Raw genomic sequence first — 25,245 nt, forward strand, 5'->3', positions numbered from 1 at the left:
TACTTAAAGTCAGGTAGAAATTAGAAAAGTACAAGTGCATGATCTAACTTTGGCATTGACAGAATGTCAAATGTCAGAAGTGGGAGTGATATATCCATCATATATATATATATATATATATATATATATTCAATCAACCATACAAAACCAATCTGCATTTAGTTTAAGAGATGATATTAATTTAGAGTTTTGGAGCGTGCAGTATAGCATAGACAGGGTACGTGGAGACTTCACACTCTAAGACTATATATAAATTTTTTTAGTTTAATTCATACTTCATGACGATGATCACTTGCTAGAAAAAACAGAAAAAAATACGAGTAAAAGTATTCCTTCAAAATAGGTATAATTCATCCATTCGTGTATACCTATATTGATACATTATCTCCTTCATAAACTGATCAAACTTGCACAATATGCTATTTTTAAGGAATAGGGACAGGCTAGGCTAGGGCTAGATTGACATATTTGTGGTCCAAAAAGTACTTTTTAACTTAATTGATCAGATTGTAATTATTTTATCCACTGTAAAAGTCTCCAAGACATGAAATATATATATATATATATATATGCTTGATTACGGGGAAATATCACTCACTATAATAGAAACCTTGAGAGACCTACTTTGTCACCGGTATCCTGAACGTCCTTTTGGGTTTGCTGCTGATACTCCTTGAAACTGAACTGCTTGTACAGTGCCGGCTTGGTGCAGCTCTGTATCACCGCTTCAGCAGAGGGGCAGTAGAAATATGCCACAGAAAACCTTTCGACATCTCCAGAGGAAACCACTTTGTGTTTGATGCTCTTGAAAACATCATTGCTCAATGCCTGCGTTAATATCAACTAAGAAATCTAGGAAATCATGGGAAAGAGATCTGCACATGTGAAATGTCAATGATATTTGCATTAACTAATCAAAGCATGATGTGCAGGTGCATGTAGTGCTGGATATATATGATTTTATGGCCGTTTAAATACTCATTTCATGATCTAAATTTTATGATCAGAGTCGATCCAAGTATTAAAGGGCAATATTATTGTTAGATCAACACAGTTGACAGGAATATATGATGTTTGATATATTAAAAGCTCTGATCATTTAGGTTTGTGCGTTTTAAATCCTACTTAATTTTAAATAAAGTTCGTTCCTTTACCAAAAAAATAAAATAAAAGAGTTGTTCTATATATACAGAAATAAATCGAGCTTAAGTACTTACGCGCGATACTATCTATATATATATGGCATAATTACCTGAAATAAATCACCGATGTTGACAATTAAAGCTTCTGGATTCGGTTTAACCCTAAACCATTTTCCATCCTTCATGAATTGCAATCCTCCAACCTGGTCTTGATGCAAAATTGTAAGGAAACTGCTGTCGGTATGAGGCATCAGGCCAAAGACCTCGGGTGCAAATGGACATGGAGGATATCTGTTCATTCGAAGATAACTCATGTTTGGAGGGCAATTCTGTCGGAAATAAGTAGATTCGATGCCCAAAATCTGGACTAGAATTTCAGCTAAGCTTTGAGCCAGACCGGAAACTACCATCGTGAATGCCTCAATGGCAGATCTGATGCATATATATATATATATATATATGTAGTAGATAATATCATGTGTGTCACAAATCATAAGTCAAAATAAAAATAAAAAATAAAAAGGACTTTGCAGCTGGGTATGTAACATTTTCTAACCAAAAAATGGAGAATGAAAATTATTTCTCATAATTACTGAATAAGCTTAATTAATGCATACACGTACGTAGTACTGCTACATATGACGACTTATTGCATGAGTATTCTTTTCTAAACATCTGCTACCTGCTACTTGAAATTCGTCTTGCAGTGTTATATATATATATATGAACCTGCTACTCTGTCATCCAGTATATATCCATAGTTGGACATGATGTCATTTATATTAGTAATACTGTAATTTTATTTTTTTTAAATATTTTATAAACATCATTAAATATTTTAAAAAAAATATATATATATATATATAAATACACTAACTTCTTTAAACATCATTAAATATTTTAAAATATATATATATATATATATACACTAACTTCTTTAAACATTTTAAAAAAAAAGGAAAAAATGAAAATATATATAATACTAGCAGTCAAATCCAAGGACAAACTAGCTAGCTAGCATTTTCCATGATATATAACTCCGAGTACCTACGCAGTACTTTAAGCAGCAAAATTACATGTTATAATAATACACACGTACGTACGTACACATGATGCCTGCACCTTCAAAACCAGCCATGATCAAGTATAACTAAAACTAAACGATATAATAAAACTAGTTCAAATAATATATAACTAAATCAGTGATAATCAAGGGCAGTACTATAAAAATAGTTTATGCAATATAATTTTTCTAAACCCTAATTAGGGCAGTTGTGAAATTTTATGATCATATCATGCAATGCTACTTTTTACCTTAAATTTTTTCATTCTCAATCGATCATATTGCAGATATAAAATTTTTTAATGGTTTCGTGTGTGTATATATATATATCAAGCACTTCAATAACAAATACTTAAAATGTGTCATATATATATATATACTATAAAAAAAATGACTTTTTGCATCATTTAAATTCGTTGTAAAAAATATAAAATGCGTTATTAATAAATAATTATAACGTGTTTTGTATTTTTTGTGACTAATTTAAGTGTAGCAAAAAGTCATTTTTCTTGTATTATATATATATATATATATATATATATATGTAGTTAGCATATTTAATTGGGATCACAAAATGTAAGACAGAAGAATATTGCAACTAATTTTCATAACTAATATATCATAATTTGAAGGGTGTTTATCTTCCTGTACGTACATTATGATCATTGCACTCTTGATCATTAATTTTCACATCTTCATGTCTAGTTTTCAAGTATTTTATTGAATGGAAAGATCATGTTGACCATGCCTTCGAAAGCCACATGAAAGCGAACAAGCTAGGCTCACAAATAGTGTGGGAAATTAATATCTCCTTGGATATATATATATATATATATATATATGTATATATGGCATTGGGTGAAGGGTACTACATGCATGTGGGGTATGTCACAAATTAAGTTGAGTTGGTAACGTCGTAACCTAGACATTAATACGCACCGTGCATGAAACATTTACAACTAGCTAGCTTATACCTATATATGTATATATATACGTATGATCTGATCATACATAGGACTTGGACGTGAGTTTTTGGACGAGAAATTTATATATATATTGCGAGTAGTACTCTCTCTCTCTCTCTCTCTCTCTCTCTCTCTCTCTCTCTCTCTCTCTCTCTCTCTCTCTCTCTCTCTCTCTCTCTCTCTCTCTCTCTAATTATATATGTTTGAATTAAACCTGATATCAATTAGTTTTCAATTATCAGAAAATTAATACGATATATTATATAGTACTATTAATGGTGAATTAATTAATAATTAATTACCAACTATTTTTCTCCTTTGTTTTTTTTTTTAATTGGTGTCGGGAAGGGGAGACAAAGCCCAGTTCTACTAGTACTAGTACTTGATCTAAACCAGCTAGGTAGCTAGAGCTATATATAAAGATTTCAAAATTCTTAATTAATTAATTAATTAATTAGGTGGCAACCAATTAAAGCATGATATATATATATATATATATATGGTTTTGTCTGAAACGGCTTATAATTGAGGCAATTAATTGAAAAGGATTTTGAAAAAGGAATGTTTGTAGGGTCAAAAATTAAAAGTAGTACTACTGTTTATACATTGATTAATTGTGGATTACTTAGTATTAATCTTTTCTTATAAACAAATGAACAATGAATGCATGTGTCGATCTCTTATTGGCCATTTTTTATGAAGTGATCATTTTCTTGACCCACAAAACGAATAATTAATTAGTAGTACTAGTCATCATGATCAGTGTTTCCCAGCTTATATATAATTAACATATGGCCATATATTTATGGTATATATTCGTATAGTACATTAATATTATTCGTACGTACTATATATTATTGTCTTAATTTTCATCGATCCCTAATTGATCCATTGGTCAAAAATTAATAATCTTTTAGGCTGAACATATATCATTAATATCAGTAAACATTTTCAACATATATTAATAAAATTCAAGAGGCAAAATATGTTATTAATTAATATATAGGCCGGTCCACTACTGACATAGATATATACATGTAGATCATTAATTCTATATATTATATATAAATTGCTAATTATTAATGAAAGACTAGTACTACTGATCATAAGTACTACTACATGATCATGATCAGTTCGATCTCTCTCTTCAATTGAAAAATTAGTATACTAATTGTATATTAGCATAAAGTTGTGGTTGAGAAAATAATTAGAAAATTAAAACAAATTAAGAAATTAATTAGCTAGTTATGAGTTTTTCCTCCTCTAAGATTGGTTTTGGCTTTTAATTAGAAAGTTTTTAGGGGCAAACTTTTTGAGTTTTAAGAAATACTCAATGATACCATTACTTGTTCATGATAATTACAACTAGATTTTACAAATTCATCAGATCATACAAGTTAATTAAAGGAATATTCTTTTAAATCTGGGACTAAAATTAATTTGAATCTTAGCAATAAATTATTTCATAAATACACGTTTTTTTATATCTAGAGAAAAAGATATGATCTTTTTCTTTCAATTTTTTAAAAAAAAAAAAATTAGAAAGGCTAAAATGGAGAGTTTATATATTACTTTTATCTTTTATTTTTATTTTGGAAGGGGAAAGGGGCAAATGGCCCTGTCCCTTCTCCATCCACCAGTACTGCTAACAGATCAGTCATGAACGGGATTTCTTTTCAGGTTAATTAAGCAACTTATGGAGGGAATAAATTTAGTAATTAATTTTTTCTAGTTTTTGCCCTAAAAATGGCAAATCAGAACAGTCTGGTCTATATTCCTAAAATTCATCCAATAAAATAAAGCGAATTCATTGAGCATATATATATATATATATATAATAACCAATTAAGTATCTCCAGTTGGGTGAAACAAATTAAAACAAAAAACAGAAAAAGAGAAAATAAGGAGAGAATTAAGAAAAGAAGATCACTACCGGCCGGTAGTGTGTATATATAATCTAGGGTTTCTCATGTTGTTGCATGCTGAAACTTAAAAGAAAAATTAAAGAAGACTATGTGTAGATTAAACCACCTTGCAATCAAAACAATAGCAATGATCGAGATCAGGCTGCAGCTTGTTCATTGATAGGGGAACCATATAATATTATAATATATATGTTATATCCTAGGAAAAAAAAAGTTAAAAAGTAAGAATCTGCCCCCCAAGATCAGAAAGTGGTATGCATGAGAGGATCACTTCTTATCCTAATTAGCTAAGTTAGATATTATATTTTAATGAAGTGCGTAGAGCTTTCACTGATAAAGGTTTTGATGCATTACCATATATAGATTGACAAGAATGAAAAAGAAAATGAACAGAAATATTGTTAATAATTAATCAGTACCTGAGACTTTTATATCCATTCATTCTGGAAATATCTGAGATCGAAAAATGAAAGGCTTCCGACCATGGGACCTGCTTTAGAGAAGTAGCCTTTGAATTCCCCCATCGATAACTTTTGGCTGATAAATTCAAAAAGCCATCTTCCATCTTCTTTTTAAAAGGCAGACGAAACACCTTCATCTGCTCATATTTCAAGCTGCTAAGAACCTCTTTAGAAACCCCGTGATTCACAACTTGAAAGAATCCCCACTCCCTCGCTGCTCGAGCAATCTCTTTCATGCACTTACCTCGCTCGAGATCTAATCTACTGAGATCAATCATGGGTAGATCGCATTCCTCTACCATGAAAACGTTTTCGTCTTTTGGCTCATGATCACAAGGGAGATGTAAAAGGTTCTTGTATGTTTCTTGAAATGGTGGTTCATGGTCCATGGAGAGGGAGGAGATCAGGGACGCTGATGATATTGTGAATGGCTCGGGCTGTCTTCTCAATCCTGATATATAGGAATAAACAATGATCAAGAGAGAATTATAAAGAAAATAATTGAGTGTATCCTACAATCTTGGAAAGTACTTGCAGAATATCATCCATATATATACATATATATGTCATGCATGCATATCTGCAATTTTATATCGGATATAATATTATATATGCATGAGTAGTAGTACTAAGTTACTAAGCACTCCATTTTCCAAAACAGCCTGATGACTAGCTACCCGTACATTCAGATCAAATTTAATTAATATATATATATATAGTTGTATGTCTGTCTGTCCAATTAATAATTCAAAGTTGTGATCTGGCTATATCAGATGCGATACCAGGACAAGAAGATTTTGCTTTTTGGTCACTCTTCATGTATAAGATCAGTCACTTCACCCATTAATATAAAATCATATAGGTAACACCTGAAATCAGTCTAAGAATGTAGAAAAAACGACTTATCCTAGGGGAGTAGTTGACATCAACGTTTGGTTTTCTAGGTAAATTATATTCCCATCTGCAAGTCATCGACGCTAGCTAGCTAGCTTGGTTTCCTCTGCGAAGTTCTTCTCATTTGCACTCTATGCTCAATGCCCCTCTCGGCTTATCGAGGTCGGTCTCTCACTATAAAAAATCAACATGTGATAAGGAGAATCAAAGGCAAAAGTTGTTTTGATTACTTGCCCACGTTACCCGTCGCACAATTTCAGTTATTTAACACAATTTCTGCAAGGAAAAAGTTAGAAAAGTCTTATAGATTGAGTTATAACCTTCCAGGAAGAGTAGCACTTTTTTTTCCATGTAAGATGATTGATGAAACATGCATGAGAAATAAGTGGAGACCGTAAATGAACTTTGTTTCAAGGAGTAATTAGTTTCCTCACCTCTGATGGAGCTTTACCACCATCCCTCTTCAAGGAAGGTCATAGCTAGCTTGAGTTTTGCATTCCGGTCATGAAACTGCACGGATGGGAAATTTGACACAAATGAGAGAGAGAAAGAAGCAAAAGGGCTGTATATAATTGCTGAAGCTGTTTGATTGCTTTGAGTAGTACCATACATACATACATACATATATATACATATATATACATATATATATTTATGGGATTTCTCCTATATTTTTCACAGAAAACCAAAAAAAAAAAACTGTATAGTTACCGTGGCAGTTGTGCTTCGTAGATTGGGGTCGAATTAGCCAGGGTCGTCACAGGAAAACGATCAAAAAGGATGGTGTATAGGAAGTAAGAAGAAAGGGTGTAGCAGGTCATGAAGCTTGGACTTGAATTTATAAGGACAGTCATGCTCATGTGTGGAATAATAATAATTCAGATGGGCTTTGCTGATTGAGAATCTATGGCTGAAGCAAAGAACACGCGGCCAAAGATACCATCAGAGAAAACACAGAGAGAGAGAGAGAGAGAGAGAGAGAGAGAGAGAGAGAGAGTGGTTTGGTTTGTTAAAAGTTTAAACTCTGAATAGGAAGGACAGGTTCTGATATATATTGATGAAATGTGCAGTCTAAAAAGGTTAAAATTATAATTCAGGTCTATCTCATCTGCATTTCATTTGGTTCTCACAGCTTGTGATATATTATTCCTCCGATCCAAGTCTCTCATCTTCAGCTAGCCCCGCTCCCACTTCATTATTGGCCTAAAGTGATCACTTTCTTTGTGCCTCTTTTTTTTTTTTGTCTTTTATTAATTTTCCTTCCTTTTGTTTTATTTTCTATATCTATTTTTTAATATAAACAATTATGGCTGGAAGCATTGCAAAGATCGTGGATTTAGCTATTGGCCCAGCTTTTATTTTTATTTCTTGCTCTCTTATAACCTTTTCCTTTGAGTTAAAAATGTGGAACACTTGAGATCGAGGACTCGAATTTTTCGATGAATATATGCACACACTCGAAAATCATATTTTCAAATTGGTGAGAAGTGAATATATCATTGGATTTTATAAGTACTAGTAGTATTAATGTTGACTTCACATGTCTTTTATGCTCCATGCTTTTTGAGTAATGCTACACATTATTTAAATTCTTATCATTCTCATACTATTTTATAATGCGTTATTAGATGATTGGAAATTATTTATTATATTTTATTTGTGAACCTATCATCTAATGCTACATTATGAAATGATGAAAGGATGATGAGAAAATAGATGATGATTAAATAGATTTTTTCATGCCCTTTTAAAATATAAAAATAAAAATAAAACTTATTTGATGCTATATGATCTAGATTTCTTTAAATTGAATCCTCCAAAGCAAATAAAAAGTTAGGGAAAATAGATTACCTTATTGACTAAAAACTAATCAATGTTTTCCATTTTCATTTTTGCTCATTAACATCCCAAAAATGTTAGTAGGGAACCTCGTGAATGACAATAATATACATGTGTTAGGAATCCTAAATCCCACTTTCTTTCTTTCTCCCTTTTAGCAAAGACCACTACAAGAAAATTGGATAGTTATTGTTACAGCTTATTTCATGCAAAGATGATTATATAAACACTATAAGAAAAATAGATTTTTGTGATCAATTTATCGCAACGAAAAGATTATTCACAACTAATTTTCTACTAAAATGAATCTGTTTTAATAAGATGTAGTTATCTTAGCAAGAAATAAATGGTAATAACTACCTAATTTTCTTGTAGTGAATGTGACTTGCCCGGCCATGATCTGAATTTAGCAATAAAAAAAAAAAAAAATGGAAGATAGAAGGTAGGTAACTCGATCGATCGTATGATTACCTTAATTGATCTTTACATAATAGTTGTAGTAGTACTACCACTCCATAATCAAGCTGTATCACTAAAAGTCTCATCACAGTCTCCGATCCCTCAAGATTGATTGATCATCAATTACGATTGGGCATATATAATAAAAGCACTTTATACTTGTTGAGAAAACCACTCGAAATTAAGAGAAGTGATTGATGCTTCGCAGAGATCATTGAGCTAATTATTAAGACGTACTAAACAGATATGAATGCCAGTTTCATCTCCTTAATATCGTACGGTACTCAAATTCATGACATCTCATCTACCAAATCACGTGAAAGCTGTAAGCCTCTTACTTACTATTAAAACGTACAACATGACCTGTATAGATGTTTTTTCAAAGATCATCGATGTAACCTAAAGTACCAAGATGCAACTTAAAGTTCTTAATTCCATTACATGATACATATATATATAAATAAATATATAGTCATGAGTAGTACTGGGTCGTGACACTACATTATAAGGAAACGAATTTTTACGATTAAAATTTTATAATTAAAATAATTATTTTTAATAAAAATAAATAATCTATTTTTCTTATAGTGTCATGAAGTACTATATACTACTAGAACTGGATCGATCAATCAAGTAACTTAATTATCGTTCTATATATATATAATATAGCTAGGTTTAGTTTCTTTTTTCTATTTCTTATCACTCCTCGCGTACCTACACAAATCAATTCCAAATTAATATAAGTACGCAGCGCATGAGTTCTAATATTTTCTAATATAACTAGACTATCATGATCTGTATTGCATTATATACATATGTGTGTGTGTGTGATCATGATGATCAAAACAGAAATATATATATAGAGGAATAGTATGCAGCATGCTGATCATCATGTATGTATCTCCACGTACGTACGTACATACCGTAATGGCTGTATAATCTCACTATTGCTAGTAGTTGGCTGCAGTAGGCTATCATGAAAATCATGCATACGCCAATGCAATTTTCTTTTTGGTTAATGGTACTAAACGATACGGCCTGCATGCACCAGGCCGGCCACACTGTCGACACAATTTGTGGGTGTTTTGTACCCGGCCGTGTGTAATTTAATTGAGGCCGTATCCAAAATATGGACATTGCAATTATTAGGCCGTGTTTTGGAAGTGTTATCAATGAAAAGAGTAAAGGTACCGACTACCAATCCCTATTCCTCACACCGGATTTACACGGAATACTCATGAGAAATTTTTCTACTGTTTATGACAAAAGACGTGGTGCACCAAATTCACAGTCGTGGTGTGCCCACTGCCCACAACCGGACATGAGGGGTGGTATAATATAAAAATATCTAGTGTTGAAAAGTCCAGCCGATTCATCCATGTTTGGAGACGCATATATATATATATATATATCAGCAATATTATATATAGTCATAAAATTACAAACGCCGCATAATCGCTTTAAAAAAGAGTGAGATTCACGATTAAAAAGTTAATTTTTTTTTATGTGAATTCTATATTAATTCATTTTTTTTAAAGCAACTGTACATCGCTTACACAACCATAACTGCAAATATCATTTTTCATATATATATATATATATATATATATATATAGTAGACACTAGGGAACAGATTCTGATGTGTTCATCTTGGAGTGCAGTATCTGACATAATGATTTAAACTTTAAAAGAAAAAAAAAAATCTGTAACTTATTTGTCTAGAAAAAAAAATATAAAGTTAAAAAAAGACAAAAAATCAAGATTAAAAAAAAATTTAAACTTCAGTAAAATATGAATATTGGTCTGCATTTATATAATAATAAAATATTATTAATTTAATAATTTTTTTAAATTTTTATCAAATTTTATAGTTCTACTTATTAAAATATTCATAATAATTATATTCTAATTAAATTAATAATTAATATTATATATTAAGTGTTTTAAGTATTTTATTAGTTAAATTTACTTAAAGTTAAATTTTACAATGAAAATACTCTAAAGCGTTATGTTCTAAAGAGTAGAGTCATTTTAATTTTTTATTTAAAAAAATTGAAATGAAAAGAAAAGAAAATGAGTATACTGTCAGAACAAAAAGGATATGAAAAATAGACATCAATTCATGTGGGCTGTGGGCTATTAAGAGATTTTTGGTAAAACATGATCTTTCATTAAATTCTACAATGGAGCTACATGTCAAATGTTCAAGGGTCTTAAGGACCTTTTAGTAAAATATGATCATTCATTAAATTCTACAAGAGCGCTATACGTCAAATGATCAAGAATCTTAAAGGTCTTTTGATAAAACAAAACTTAACGAATTTAATGAAAAAATAACAAAAATTAACAAAAAAATAACAAAAATTACTATTCACAATTAAATAACTACTTATTATAATAGAATAAATTTATATAAATTTTATTCATCATTCTTATATTACATGCCAAACATAATTTTTTTAATTTTTATTTTTTTTACCAAATGTGTGGGATGAGGAATAGTATATATATGTGCCGAATGCGTTCAAAATTCTCCTATTTTTATTTTTCTTAAGTATCAAGAATAAAATCGTCATGCTTTGTATTTTATCACAACTTTGTTTTTGTTTTCGCATGGGAGCGAGCGGCAGGATGCAATTAATGCAGGAGAACCTAGCAATAAACGGGTTGGTGGTGAAGACTTTATAGACTCGATTTCGTGGCCGACCTCAGCACAGCACAGCACAGCACATGAAAGAAGATCGAGTGACCATGTTTGGTAGTAAGTTGCATTTGAGAGATTTATGGTAACAATGATTGGTGAGGACGGCAACCAATCAGAAACTGCCACGTGGACAGTTATGTCAGGAGTCTAGCTTCATATCAATGTAGGATATAAATCAGCGTCAAAATCATTAGACTTGTGATGATTAGGCCCCTGCGTCCCTCATTGGGTCGTTGGGGATTGATTCGAGTTAGTTGCATGGTAAGAACCACAAGAATATGGGTCTTGAATTTCAATGATAAGTTTCAAATCGGAAAAAGAAAACAAAAGGGAGCTGCATGTGATTGATTATAAGAATATGAACAAGAAGTCACTAAAGTCTTCCCCCAACACTCCAAAACCCAACCAAAATATGACCTTAGCCGACCAAGCGTCTAAAATTTCCAAAGATTCCTTTGTGGACGGCCTATCTTTTGCAGTTAATGTGTTAAATGATTAGAACTTAGAAGGATGGGGTACATGTATCAGTCCACCTCTTGATGTTATTATTTGAAATCATTTTTAGAAATATCAACTTTGGCGGTGGTTTGTCACACTCAATCATAATCCCCTCTGACAATGGCACATAAATGTCATCAATAAAGAAAATAAAATCAGACATGAAAGTTTCCAAGAAATGCGGATGAGAAGAAAGATCGATAAGCTAAGCGACCACCAACATTCATTATATAATTTGGAAAACAAAGAAGAAACAAGAGTCATGTACTGTATACATATCAAATCCAAGCTTTGTTGCCCTCCCATCTCACTCGTCGTCTTTGTATGGGTACTCTTCTGGAACTTGCTTCAAAAGTTTCACCTGCAGCTCAAACGCATCATCTCCCCGAAGCATGTCGCGAACCCATGTGACTTCGGTCTTCATTGATACCTGGACAATGTGGAAAACGTTGCAAGACTATTTTGAGCACCATGTACATCCACAAACTACATTTATCAAGATGCTATAAAACAGAGCAACAAGCACAGCCTTCTTCCATGGCTACATTTATCAAGATACTATAAAACAGAGCAACAATCACACCCTTCCTCCCTGACTTGATAAGTTAGAAACTCATGTCTTGAACCATGATGGTGCCATCATCCACCCTCTTCTCATGGAAAGGGGAAACAAGGTGTGTGGCCATAGCCGCTCCACACAATTTAAAAACAAAATAGTCAACTAAATGATCAAGCTTTTCCAGCCATGCTCGATGGGAAACCTTTTTTCGGAGGAACCATGTAGATGTCACAATATATCTCATATATTATTATAATTGTAACAAGGTAAAAGAAACAAATAAAATAAATGATAAAGCTGTGCAGTAGGACGAGCAGGAAATCACCATCTCTAAGGCTCCTCTGATGACTCCACTTAGGACGTTGCAATAATATAGACCTTGACACGTATCAGGGAGCTCAACAAAGTCTACCAGAGGATTATCCTCCAAAATGATACTGCAACATGTACCATCAGCATCCCAGTTGGATACAGATGCAGTGACCCCCAAGAACATTTTAAAACCAACCTGCAAAAAAGTATCATGAGGACCTGTATGGACCAAAACGTGTTTCACACAAGATAGAATTGGAGCACAATGTCTTGCAATCACACATACATGATGAAGAAAATATTTTCAAATCTAGCAAAATACCAGAAGCATGCTCCCCTATAAAAATGCCAGACAAAACGTCTTACAGGGAGCCAGTTAGCTGCATTATAAAACGAAAGTAGAGAAGTGCAACCTACATCTCGTCAGAGCCCACCTCACTGACCTGACACTGATCCATGCAAGCCAGTGATTAGCCTAAAGCTGCAATCCCGTTGGATTGGATAAGGTTGAAGGCCAACCATTGAAGTTGAACAGGTCATCAGGAGGCCAATTCATCCCTATGTAGGGACGGGGTTGCCCAATTAAAGGTGGGATGGCAGATATGAAATTGACCTTGCTAAGAACGGGTGGGTAATAGACTGCCCACTTGCGGAGTGGGTTCCAATGGGCATCGAACTACTTAGTACACTGTTTTTAAATAGGTAAGTAACATGGGTAATAAATGATTACCCACAATTGCTTTTCGCAACCAAAGGTCTCAAATGGTTCACACAATTGCTCCGTCAACTTCTCTACCCTTTCCTCACATACCAATTATTACAACCACACTCTACCAAGTGCCAAAACCCTAAATTTAGTTTTCATTTTTCACTTTTGATGTGCATGTTGAATTTTAAAATTTTCTTTTATTTCACAAAATAAAAAACCCAATGTAACCTGCGTGTACTCTTATGAATGTCTTGAGATTTTCTAGAAATTGTGGGCTTTTAATTGGAAATTTGTCCCCCTGTGCACCTCTTTTTATGATTTTCAAAGGTAAATCAAGTTGGGAGTGTGTACTAAATAAGTGGTAGATTTAGTTCTTGAGCAAATTTGTGTACTGGGTATATTCTAAATTTGCAATTGGATTATTTTAATTATGTTTGAAGTCAAAGATGTGGTGGCTTGACCTTACATATGATGTTTTTCCTATTCTAGTAAGTATTTCTTCGGGAAATAATTGCAAAAAATTAAAAGAAATACACACCTAATATGCAAGTTATACAATACGTGTATATGTATGCTTGCATGTCTCTATATGTGTGTATATATTTACATGTGTGGATGTGTGTGGGCATATTGGGTCGTGGGTAGGTAAGGCCCTACCCTAAATAAATGAGTCGGGTTGGGTAATTCAAATTGAATAAATGTATCAATGGGTAATTATTTCATACCCAGCCCTTGATCTTAACTTTTTTTTTTTATAAGTGAACGGTATTATTAATAATCATAGGCATAGCCCAAGTACACAAGAAGCCCTTGATCTTAACTAGGTGTCTTTTCTTGTATACATCCTTTGTACTTGGGATTCGCCTAGATTTCTATTTAATAAGATTCTTACAAAAACAATTTATTTCATACCCAGCCCATTTATGACCCACCCTGACCTGGCTGTTTGGGATCCCTCTCATGAAGTCAGGATGGAGTTAGCTCACATCACTTGAGAGATAAAATTGCTTGCAAAGATAATTGTGATCTATAACTTGTTAGTGACATTTTTCTCTGTAAGAATCTTTCTCGGTATTTTACTTCTAGAGACACTTTAGCTCTTCTGATAAGCAAAGCTTTGTATTTAAATGATCTAAGAAATAAGCTATAAATAGGAAAAGAGAATACTTATCCTTCAGCAAGTTTTTTCCATTCATTAATACCATAATTTTGAATATGGCTAACTTTAAAAAAAAAAAAAAAAAGTGTTGAATAGGGCTATGCAGAGTGGAAAGAATTATCCTTGAGATAGCAAATGAACACGAATTAGCTTTACATGAGTTTTATTTTTTATGAGGTTTTAAATAAGTGATTGTCATGATCATAATTAACCACATGAGTTTTATTTTTTTATGAGGTTTTAAATAAGTGATTGTCATGATCATAATTAACCCCATACTTCTAGTTCTACTAATCTCCATCTATCCTATCTCCTCCAACATCACAAACCTCAAATGCAAAAGATGTCAAGAAAAGAGGCATATATGTATTGCTCTCACAAACCACAATACCAATGGAAGTTACAGCCAAACTATCCCATGCAATTAACTACAAAATAAGTCATAGCCATAACTGATGAGAAATGAGTCTAGAAACAATATTTTTAGACGATCTTCACAGCAACAAAGATCATGCTAAAATCATAGTCCACAATCAAATGTATCATTCCCAACAAAATGCCTTGCATGTCTAATGCCTTTTGATAGACCAACCCTAAAATAGTTCCTCAAATAAAGTGCAAGTCCACTGTTTTCATGCTTCCTCGGACTTTAACCACATCACAAGCCACTGGTGAAGCTCCAAATACCCAAAATCATTGACAAAATAGGAGAACACACTATCTTCACCACTGCAGTTATTAAGTCCATTTCCCGCACCACTCCATACAACTTTAACAGGTCTTCATTTCTTAATTAGATATAAAAACTCGTAATCTGATAACAAAGGGCTGTTCTGAGTTCATAGACACCATGAAGATTCCATCCATTTGAGTGATTATCCTATTTCTTCATCTACCAACCCCCTGACTACAACCTCTAACCCTTCACTTCCAACCCCCCCCCCCCCCCCCCCCCCCCCCCCCCCAACAAATAAAAACACCACCCCAAAAAAAAACCACCACACAAGGGAAAGAGCAAAAATGATAATATTCAGTTTAAGAAGCTGTGTAAAGAAAAAGAAGCATTTTTTGAGGAATGAATCATGCATTTGACTATAAGTAGTTATAGAGTTCATAATTTAAAGAAAATTTGGCAGGTTTTAAACAATAATAAGGATAACTGAAACAAATAATTAAGATGTACCTTAGCAATTACTTCAGCAGTCTCTTTGAAGTCAGTGCATCTAGAGACATTAGATTTTGCTAGAAACTCATCAACTAGTCGAATTCCAATGTTATAACCCCTGCAGGATAATTAAATGCTTCAGTTGACATGGTAACTTCCCAATTTTATAATAATATTCATTAAAAAAAAAAAAAAAATTGTAATAAGCTAATCAACAATTTTGGATGAGATGCTCTAATATGGACATTTGCAAGTTCTTGGCAGCAGGAGATTACTGAAAGAAACAATGGAAGCATGAGAGTGGCAACCCAGTATTTGAGCATAAGCGTATAATTCAGTCAAGGCATTTATCAAACAACCCCTCTTCCTCCCACCAAAAATAAAAAATAAAAGGGGGAAAATAGAGGAAGAAAAGGCAAAAACAAAATCCACCAAAAATTAATTAACTATGGCTGAAAATTTCTCGATAAAAACATATGACCAGATACATCAATTTTCCAGGCTGCTTTGGCAATTGGCTAAGACAATACATATTCTGTGCGAGGCAATAAAGTTGAACCACATCTAATGATATCAAGTCTTGAACTACACATCTAGCTCATCCAAAGACAAGTTCTTACAATTATATCTTTGACATATACCTCAATGAAAATTAGTTCCACTTTGTTCAAATATACATTCTAATTTAAAATAAATATAGAAATTCAAAAAAATCCTTCCGAAGTTATTTGGCCAATGCCCATTACATGCCCCACTTTCAGCATCAAAAGGAAGAAGAACTCTTGCCTAGTATGCCTCCATAACAGGAATTTAGTAAAGATGGGTTCTTGCATAATACAAACAAATCGAATTACCAGCTTGCATGTCGTATTCATGTATAGACGAAACCATAAATTGAAAAAAAGCACATAAAAACTACGGAATATAAATAGAAAATCACTAATGATGAGCTAAAGTTACATTTGGTCAAGCTGTTTGTTCACTTCCTCAACCTCCTCCAGATCGGTAAGCAACTGGCGCACAATCGCTCCGTACGTCAGGGTAAAAAGCTCCGCATTCTACACCATTTTCAAATTTCATAGATCAATATCAGAATGAATAAAACAATAGAGTAAATTTCATCAAGAAATTATGATCAGTTGCTCATAAACCTAACGAAACGAACAATAAATTAAATATCAGAAATCAGAATCAACAACGGAAATCGACACGATCAAGAACTTCAACAGATAGTCGCAACCTCAACATTCAGTTTGGTTCCCCAAAAAATCGAGAAAAAAAAATCCATCCAATAAAAAAACAAACGAAATGATCGGTCTGAGTTCAAATCGAGTGTAACTTGGCTCGACTTTCCATTTGTTTCTCCAGGGTTTTTTGGGTGACAAAACAGAGGGTGAGATGAGAATTAAGGTTTTCGCTTACCACGCGTTCAACGCTGGCGAAGATTGCGTCGCCGGATCGAGGTGCAAGAGGAGCCATTTGGATCTGAATTGAGCTCCAAAGGCTGTTTACTACTTCAGCCTTGGATTTTGGTTCGATAAAGAGCGAAAGTGACGACTCCCCGAGGTTTCAACTTTCAGGGGATGACGGCTTGGGCCTTGGGCCAAACCTTATTTCACGATGGAAGTCTGTGGGTCTGGACTCATAGCCATTACGGATTTTTTTTTTATAATGGCCCATAGCTATTACGGATTGATTATTGATTTTCCTTTCTGCACTCTTCAATTTAAACAATATTAAATTTATAATAATTTTTTTTATATATAAATATATATAAACTGACATTATCGCACCCCTGGAATGTGGGTTTTATAGCATAATCTTTAAGAGATAATATTTTGATTTGTCCTCTCGAAAAAAAAAAAAAACAAAAGTTTAATTTGTTAGCAGCAGTTAACGTGCCGATAAAGCAAGTGGTTAATCGATAGACAATGGTGGTCACATGGTTGAAACCGAAGCCGAGATGGGTTAAACTTAATGTGGACGGGAGTTGTAGGGGAAATCCGGGGTCTTGTGGTGGAGGTGGAATGATTAGAGATCATCAAGGTATAGTCAAAGCGGCCTTCTCGAATATTTTTGGGTTTGGTACAAATAATGCTGCGGAAATGAGAGCTCTGTTAAAAGGTCTTAGAATGTGTAAAAAGCATGGATTTTATCGGGTGGAAATTGAATGTGATTCTGCCTTGTTAGTGTACTGGGTAGTTACAAAGGCTTGTAATGTGTGGTACTTATGGAATTTTTGGGAGCAGTTAATGGAAGGCCTGGAAGATATGTTAGTTACTATCTCTCATATTTTTTGGGAAGGCAATAAAGTTGCGGATTTTTTGGCAAGGGACGGAGAAGCAGGTATTATTAAAAATTATGACGAGAATGACAAGTTGCCACGGGTTGCACAAGGAATGGCTCGAATGGATAGATATGGATTCCCTTCTTTTCGATTGTAAGGTTCTATAGTGAGTGACTGGTTGTGGTTTATGGTTTTGTTTCTTTGTTGGGTTTTTTGTCTTTTGTTTTTGGTTGTTCTTTTGTTTATTTGTTCTACTAAGGTATTCTTCTACCATAAGTGAGAGTTTTCTTTAATAAAATTGAGAAGGGATCACTATCGGATATGTGACCTCGTCTCTTTCAAAAAAAAAAAAAAATGTTATTCATCATGAATTATATTTATAAGTTAAATATAAATAACACATTTAATAAAATACTTATATTGCATGATTTTCATTTATAAAAAAATTAAATTTAAATATAATAAATTAAATATTATCATTTAAATAAAATAGGTGATTTAAATTACATTTAGATAATAAAGTAATCTCAAATACTTTGTAAAGAGTAATAACAAAAATAATAAAAAGATATTAAATAATAATAAAATAATAAATAACAGTATTATGAACAACCAAACCAATACTCACTCTGTAAATCGATTTAAAAATAAAATAACTGTTGGCATATAATAATCTTTAAGATAATTTTAAAGGTGCTAATCTGACTCCCAAAGCAACCTAACAACACCTATCCGTTATTGTCCCCTCACGTCACGCATCACATCATCCAAGCATCTCTTCTCCTAGTTTGTTTTACTTTTATTCTTTCCTTTATTCTTTAAATTTTGCAACAGTGATTCATACGATACTCCCTATCATTTTCTTTAAAATTTTACTATATATAAATACATATTAATTTATATATTAATATTAATTTATTTATCATATTAATATACAAATTAATACCTGTAAATATATTTTTTCCTTTCCTTACAGTGGCTTGACCAGTTGACCGGCGTTTGCGTGGAAGAGCCTGGAATATTGGGGAACGAATCCAATCTTGGCGTGTACTTAGCATGTGGCATTATCCTATTCGCTTCCTCTTCATACGACTCGGTCTTTGACTCGGTAATCCCACCTATAAAAGTTGCCCCAAGCCCATCACAATTGCAAGGAAAGGAAAATCTTGGTAGTCTCGGGCGTTCGTTCCATTCAAGCTCTCTGTCCAAACCTCTTTCTCAAGGTATTTTCCGGTTCGCTTTTCTTTATATATTTTTGCTTTGGTTAATATTTTTTGGAAAAAAAAAAAAAAAGAAATATTGAAAGCTATGCGTTAAAGATCATCTCTTTTAGTATCCTATTCCGGGTCGCTTCGTTAAATTCGATCTTTGCCAGATCTATCAAATTGTTCTTGTTAGATGCGTTTTGTTGATTTTCTATTCCTGATCTGTAATCTAGTTTCCGCGGATCTGCTTGTTAGATTATTAATGAATTTTTGTTTGTTTTTATGGAAAATTTTGAGAAAATAAACTTAATTTGACCTGTCTCTAAACAAAGGTATGGTTTTTTATTGGCTAGATACCTTTTACTATCATTTATTTATTTTTAATTTAACTTTCCTTCTCAGGGTTAGGATCAGAGTGGCCGCGTTATGGATTCATTGGTTCACATTTTTTATGATTTGCGTAAAAGATGATGTTTCTTTTTTTTTTGGGGGGGGGGGGGATATTTTGTGATTCATTTTGAGAGATTGAGAAATCAATTTTTATTTAAAAAAAAAAAAAGACGAGGTCAAATAATTTTCCGGAACTTGTGAATTGAGGTAGGTGGGGGGCCCTGTTTGATGATGGAAGAGGATTTAATATATTGACTTATTATGCTTGACAATTCTGTAAAATTCCTCGATCGAGGCCTGCAATATTTGCTCAACTTCTTTATTTCTTACATTTCTGAGGTGTGCATGAATTATTGTCTTTCTAGTTTGCAAACTTGTCAGACCCTGTTCTTCAAACATTTATTTAACTTGTAATTTTCTTTATTTGAAACGGAACAGATGCAGATATTTGTTAAGACTCTAACCGGAAAGACAATCACCCTTGAGGTGGAAAGCTCGGACACTATTGACAATGTGAAAGCCAAAATCCAGGACAAGGAGGGCATTCCACCGGACCAGCAGAGACTCATCTTTGCTGGTAAGCAGCTCGAAGATGGTCGCACTTTGGCTGACTATAACATCCAAAAGGAATCCACCCTTCACTTGGTGCTACGCCTTCGTGGTGGCATGCAAATCTTTGTTAAAACCTTGACGGGAAAAACCATAACTTTGGAAGTCGAAAGCTCGGACACTATTGATAATGTCAAGGCTAAGATCCAAGACAAGGAGGGTATCCCACCAGACCAACAGAGGTTGATCTTTGCTGGCAAGCAACTTGAAGACGGTCGGACACTTGCCGACTATAACATCCAAAAGGAATCAACCCTCCACTTGGTGCTCCGTCTCCGAGGTGGAATGCAAATTTTTGTTAAGACGCTGACAGGAAAAACTATAACCTTGGAAGTTGAAAGCTCGGATACTATAGACAATGTGAAGGCAAAGATTCAGGATAAGGAGGGAATCCCACCAGACCAGCAGAGGTTGATTTTTGCTGGGAAGCAATTAGAAGATGGAAGGACTCTTGCTGACTATAACATTCAGAAGGAGTCCACCTTGCACTTGGTGCTTCGGCTGCGTGGTGGAATGCAGATTTTCGTTAAGACCTTGACTGGAAAAACCATTACTTTGGAGGTTGAGAGTTCCGATACTATTGATAATGTGAAGGCTAAAATTCAAGACAAAGAAGGTATCCCACCTGACCAGCAGAGGTTGATTTTTGCTGGCAAGCAGTTAGAGGATGGAAGGACCTTAGCAGATTACAATATCCAAAAGGAATCGACACTGCACTTGGTGCTGCGTTTGCGTGGTGGAATGCAGATTTTTGTGAAGACTTTGACTGGTAAAACCATAACTCTGGAGGTTGAAAGTTCGGATACAATCGACAATGTCAAGGCAAAGATACAGGACAAAGAGGGCATCCCTCCAGACCAGCAAAGGCTTATCTTTGCAGGCAAGCAGCTTGAAGATGGGAGGACTCTTGCAGATTACAATATTCAGAAGGAATCTACCCTTCATCTGGTGCTGCGCTTGCGTGGTGGGATGCAGATATTTGTGAAGACATTGACAGGGAAGACCATTACCTTGGAGGTAGAGAGTTCTGACACGATTGATAATGTGAAAGCAAAGATTCAGGACAAGGAAGGGATACCCCCGGATCAGCAGAGGCTTATCTTCGCAGGGAAGCAGCTTGAAGATGGGAGGACTCTGGCGGATTACAACATCCAAAAGGAGTCTACTCTGCACCTTGTTCTTCGCCTCCGTGGTGGTTATTGAGCCTGGTGGTGGTTCTATGGTGAAGTCTAGTGTCATGGGCCTTCAATTTGCTGGTTTTCTTTAGAGTTTTTGTGGATCTGCCCTTGGTTTCCTTGCCATTTTTTAATGGCTCATAAATATGTTCTAAACTGGCTTTAATTTGCGCTTGTTGTGCTTGTTGTGCACCCTGTTCGATGTTTGGTTTGCTGGTCATGTTAGTCGTTTGGATGAAGTTACTTTTTAGTTTCCTTAATAAAATTCTTGGTTATCTGAAGGGAAAAAGAAATTTAGCGTTCTAATGCATTGCTTGCGGAGGTGTTGGCAATGACTAGGAGGATTAAGTGCGATAAAATATTTAGTTGCTACGATAGTGAGTTTAGTATTGCAACTGCTGCTCACAACACCATTTTTTGAGTGCTAGTAGAGGTCGAGTGGTGGCCGTGACGGGTATTTATAGAGGATTTTCGCCATTGCATGCAAGGTATTACGTGGAAAGGAAGCAGGGGAGTGCTATGCTTAGGGGTGCTACTTGTACTGTGCTGTGCGGGGTAGCCTCCTTCCCACACCTTGCCCCGCATGGTGCAGGGGTAGAGTTTTGCCATCCGTCGCCCGCCTCTGCATTCCGAGGGTCGAGTGCAAAGCGAATCTCCGTCCTGTTTCGTCTTATTTTCTCTTTAAAAAATTATTATTTTTTTATATTTAAAAATTATTTTTAAATCTAAAAGTGATTAAAAATATATTTTTAGATCTAAATTGTAAATTTAAATTTTATAAATATAACTATAATTTAAAAATTATGTAATTTTTAAATTTATTAGTGCATATTTTATGTAAGTTGTAATGTATTAGTTTTAAACTATATAGTTTTTAAATTTGTTAATGTATACTTTGTAAACAAGTTTAACAAATTCTAATATATATATATTTATATATACACAATTTGTAAAATATAAAAATATATTTATATTTATATATAAACATATATTTATGCTTTTGAATATATATAATATAAATATTTATGTTTTTATATATAATATATATGTAGGGGGCGGGGCGGGATTGGGCCCTCCTTGTCCCCCGCTCCCGCTAGGGGGACTAGATGCGGGGCGGTGTTACCTGCCTCGCCATGCGGGGGCGGGACGAACGGGGGCAGGGTAGTGGAGTGTGGGGTCTCGTTGCTCACCCCTAGTTACGTTTCGGCATTTAGAGGAGTCTAGTGGCAATGCCTAGTTTTCAAGGGTGTATATATATATATATATATATATATGCATGTGTCCCGAGTCTAGTTTCATGCATAAATCGTCATAATCTATGTTCGGTTTTGTCCAAATAATGTGTTATGGTTCGCTTCACTCGTGTAACGTGTTGCGATGCAGTTGTCCTGTGATTCAAATGCCTTGCCATGCAAACGACTTTGTTTGACATTTGTTTAATTGGCTTTGGAGGCATTGTTTGGTTAAACTATTATGTTCCACCACTGTCTAGGAAAACGACGGATTTTAATGCTTACCCTCTATTAAAAACATGAGAAAAAATAGAGCAGAGAAAGTACATATTGTTATGAAATTAAAAGAAAAATGTTATTATAAGAGAAATAAGATATTGTAAGAAAAATAATTGTTATTCAAATATAAAACTTGATCATATGCAAGTAAATGATATTCATATATATAGGAGTACAAATAAGTAGGTATAGCTTAAGTTTTGATTGATCGTTAAAGATAGGTCATAATTGATGGTTCAATGGTCTTAATTAATGACTAGAGATTGGTCTTAATTGATGGTTAAATGGTCTTAATTGATGGCTAAATAGTTCTAATTGATGGCTAAAGATAGTCATACAAATAAGTTTATAACACTCGCCCTTTGGATGACCATATATAAAGAATATGCATCATTAAGATCTTGTCAAGAAAAAACTCAATGGAGAAAAACCAATGACGAAAGAAAAAGAGTACAATATTTATGTATACTGCCAAATGCTTTAAGATTGTCTTATTAAAATCTTGCAAAGGAAAACCTAGTGGGATAAAATCTTAGCGAGGGAAAAAGAGTACAATCAGCACAAGTCTTCAAGACATTTACTCCCACTGAAAAGTGCATGATAATAGGTTTTCAAGTCTTTGCATTTCAATATTCTACACAATCTTCTTAAATATTGCAATCGGTAATGCTTTAGTAAATAAATCTGCCAGATTAGCACTTGATCGTATCTGCTTGATATTAATTTCACATTTTTCTTAAAATTCATTAGTATAAAAGAATTTAGGTGAAATATATTTAGTTCTATCACATTTTATATATCCTCATCAAATTTGAGTAATACAAGCAGCATTATCTTCGTATAAAATTATTAGACTATCATTAATCACTAGAAGACTACACTTTTATTGAATATGTTGAATCAATGGTCTTAACCAAATACATTCTCGACTTGTCTTATGAATTGCAATGATCTCTAAGTGATTTGAAGAGGTAGTAAATAGTATTTGCTTGACAGATCTCCATGATATAGCAGAATTTTCATAAATAAATGCATATCTAATTTGAAATCTACCTCTGTGTGAATCTGAAAGATAATCTGCATCTACATATCCAACTAATTGTGGACTTGATCCATGTTGATAAAATAATCTCATATCAACAGTACTTTGGAGGTATTGAAGGACGTGTTTAATGTTATTCCAATGTCTTCAAATTGGTACAGAACTATATATTACAAGTAAATTAACTGAAAATGCAATATCAGGTTGAATGTAATTTATAAGATACATTAGGGCTCAAATTGCATTGAGATAAGATATTTCGAGATCAAGAATTTCTTCATCATCTTCATAAAGATGAAATGGATTTTTATACACATGAAGTGATTGAACAACCATTGGAGTATTCAGGGGATGAGTTTTGTCCATGTAAAAGTACTTTAAGACTTTATTTGTATAATTTGACTGATAAATGAAAATTCTATTTTACAAATACTCGAGCTGCAGGCTGAAACAAAATTTCGTTTTGTCAAGGTTTTTCATTTCAAATTCATTCTTTAAATATGTAGCGGTTCTTCTAATCTCTTCAGGAGTTCCAACAAGATTTAGATCATCAACATAAACCGCATTAATAACAAATCCGAAATTTGATTTCTTAATAAAAACACATGGGCATATTGGATTATTCTCAAATCCTTTTTCCAATAGATATTTGCTAAGGCGTTTATACCACATGCGTCTGGATTGCTTTAACCCATATAAAGATCTGTGAAGTTTAATATAATACATATTTCTTGATGTACTCAAATTAGAAGTTTCAGGCATTTTATATCCTTTAGGGATTTATATATATATATATGTCATGATCCAATGATCCATATAAATATGCAGTGACCACATCCATTAATTGCATATCTAATCTTTTTGTAACTACCAAACTAATCAAAAATATGAATGTGGTTGCATTCATAATAGGAGAATATGTTTCCTCATAATCAATCCCTGATTTCAGCAGGAAATCTTGTGCAACAAGTCGTGCTTTATATCGTACAATTTCATTGCTCTCATTACGCTTACGTATAAATATCCATTTATATCCAACAGACATTACACTCTTTAGTGTTTGTAAAATTGGTTCAAAGATTTCTCGCTTTACTAGCGAGTTTAATTCAGTTTTAATAGCTTATTCCCATTTTGGCCAGTTATTTCTACGTCGACATTTTTCGAAAGTTCTT

General features: G+C 33.5%; 3 protein-coding genes across 4 annotated transcripts; 1 reads left to right on the forward strand and 2 right to left on the reverse strand.

Annotated features, from left to right (window-relative positions):
- Window positions 1–315: 315 nt before the first annotated feature.
- LOC122280590 (gibberellin 2-beta-dioxygenase 8-like) lies at window positions 316–7,411 on the reverse strand. Of its 2 annotated transcripts, none has more exons than XM_043091553.1 (5): window positions 7,162–7,411; window positions 6,885–6,960; window positions 5,515–6,007; window positions 1,253–1,433; window positions 316–828 (listed from the first exon to the last, which is right to left on the reverse strand). In XM_043091553.1, the coding sequence occupies exons 3-5, from the start codon at window positions 5,943–5,945 to the stop codon at window positions 598–600; spliced, it is 843 nt and encodes a 280-aa protein (XP_042947487.1). In that variant the 5' UTR covers window positions 5,946–6,007; window positions 6,885–6,960; window positions 7,162–7,411; the 3' UTR covers window positions 316–597. The 2 variants fall into 2 exon arrangements, with proteins under 2 accessions (XP_042947487.1, XP_042947486.1); XM_043091552.1 differs by having other exon boundaries at window positions 1,253–1,574; window positions 7,162–7,409.
- Window positions 7,412–12,118: 4,707 nt separating this feature from the next.
- On the reverse strand, window positions 12,119–17,438 carry LOC122280397 (trafficking protein particle complex subunit 3-like). The gene is made up of 5 exons (XM_043091281.1): window positions 17,277–17,438; window positions 16,815–16,912; window positions 15,873–15,972; window positions 12,835–13,017; window positions 12,119–12,380 (listed from the first exon to the last, which is right to left on the reverse strand). The coding sequence occupies exons 1-5, from the start codon at window positions 17,331–17,333 to the stop codon at window positions 12,258–12,260; spliced, it is 561 nt and encodes a 186-aa protein (XP_042947215.1). The 5' UTR covers window positions 17,334–17,438; the 3' UTR covers window positions 12,119–12,257.
- Window positions 17,439–19,202: 1,764 nt separating this feature from the next.
- On the forward strand, window positions 19,203–21,801 carry LOC122281584 (polyubiquitin-like). Its single transcript, XM_043093202.1, has 2 exons — window positions 19,203–19,364; window positions 20,175–21,801. The coding sequence occupies exon 2, from the start codon at window positions 20,175–20,177 to the stop codon at window positions 21,546–21,548; it is 1,374 nt and encodes a 457-aa protein (XP_042949136.1). The 5' UTR covers window positions 19,203–19,364; the 3' UTR covers window positions 21,549–21,801.
- Window positions 21,802–25,245: the final 3,444 nt, after the last annotated feature.

Source organism: Carya illinoinensis, chromosome 11 (genome assembly GCF_018687715.1).
Source record: "Carya illinoinensis cultivar Pawnee chromosome 11, C.illinoinensisPawnee_v1, whole genome shotgun sequence".
NCBI classification, from domain to species: domain Eukaryota; kingdom Viridiplantae; phylum Streptophyta; class Magnoliopsida; order Fagales; family Juglandaceae; genus Carya; species Carya illinoinensis.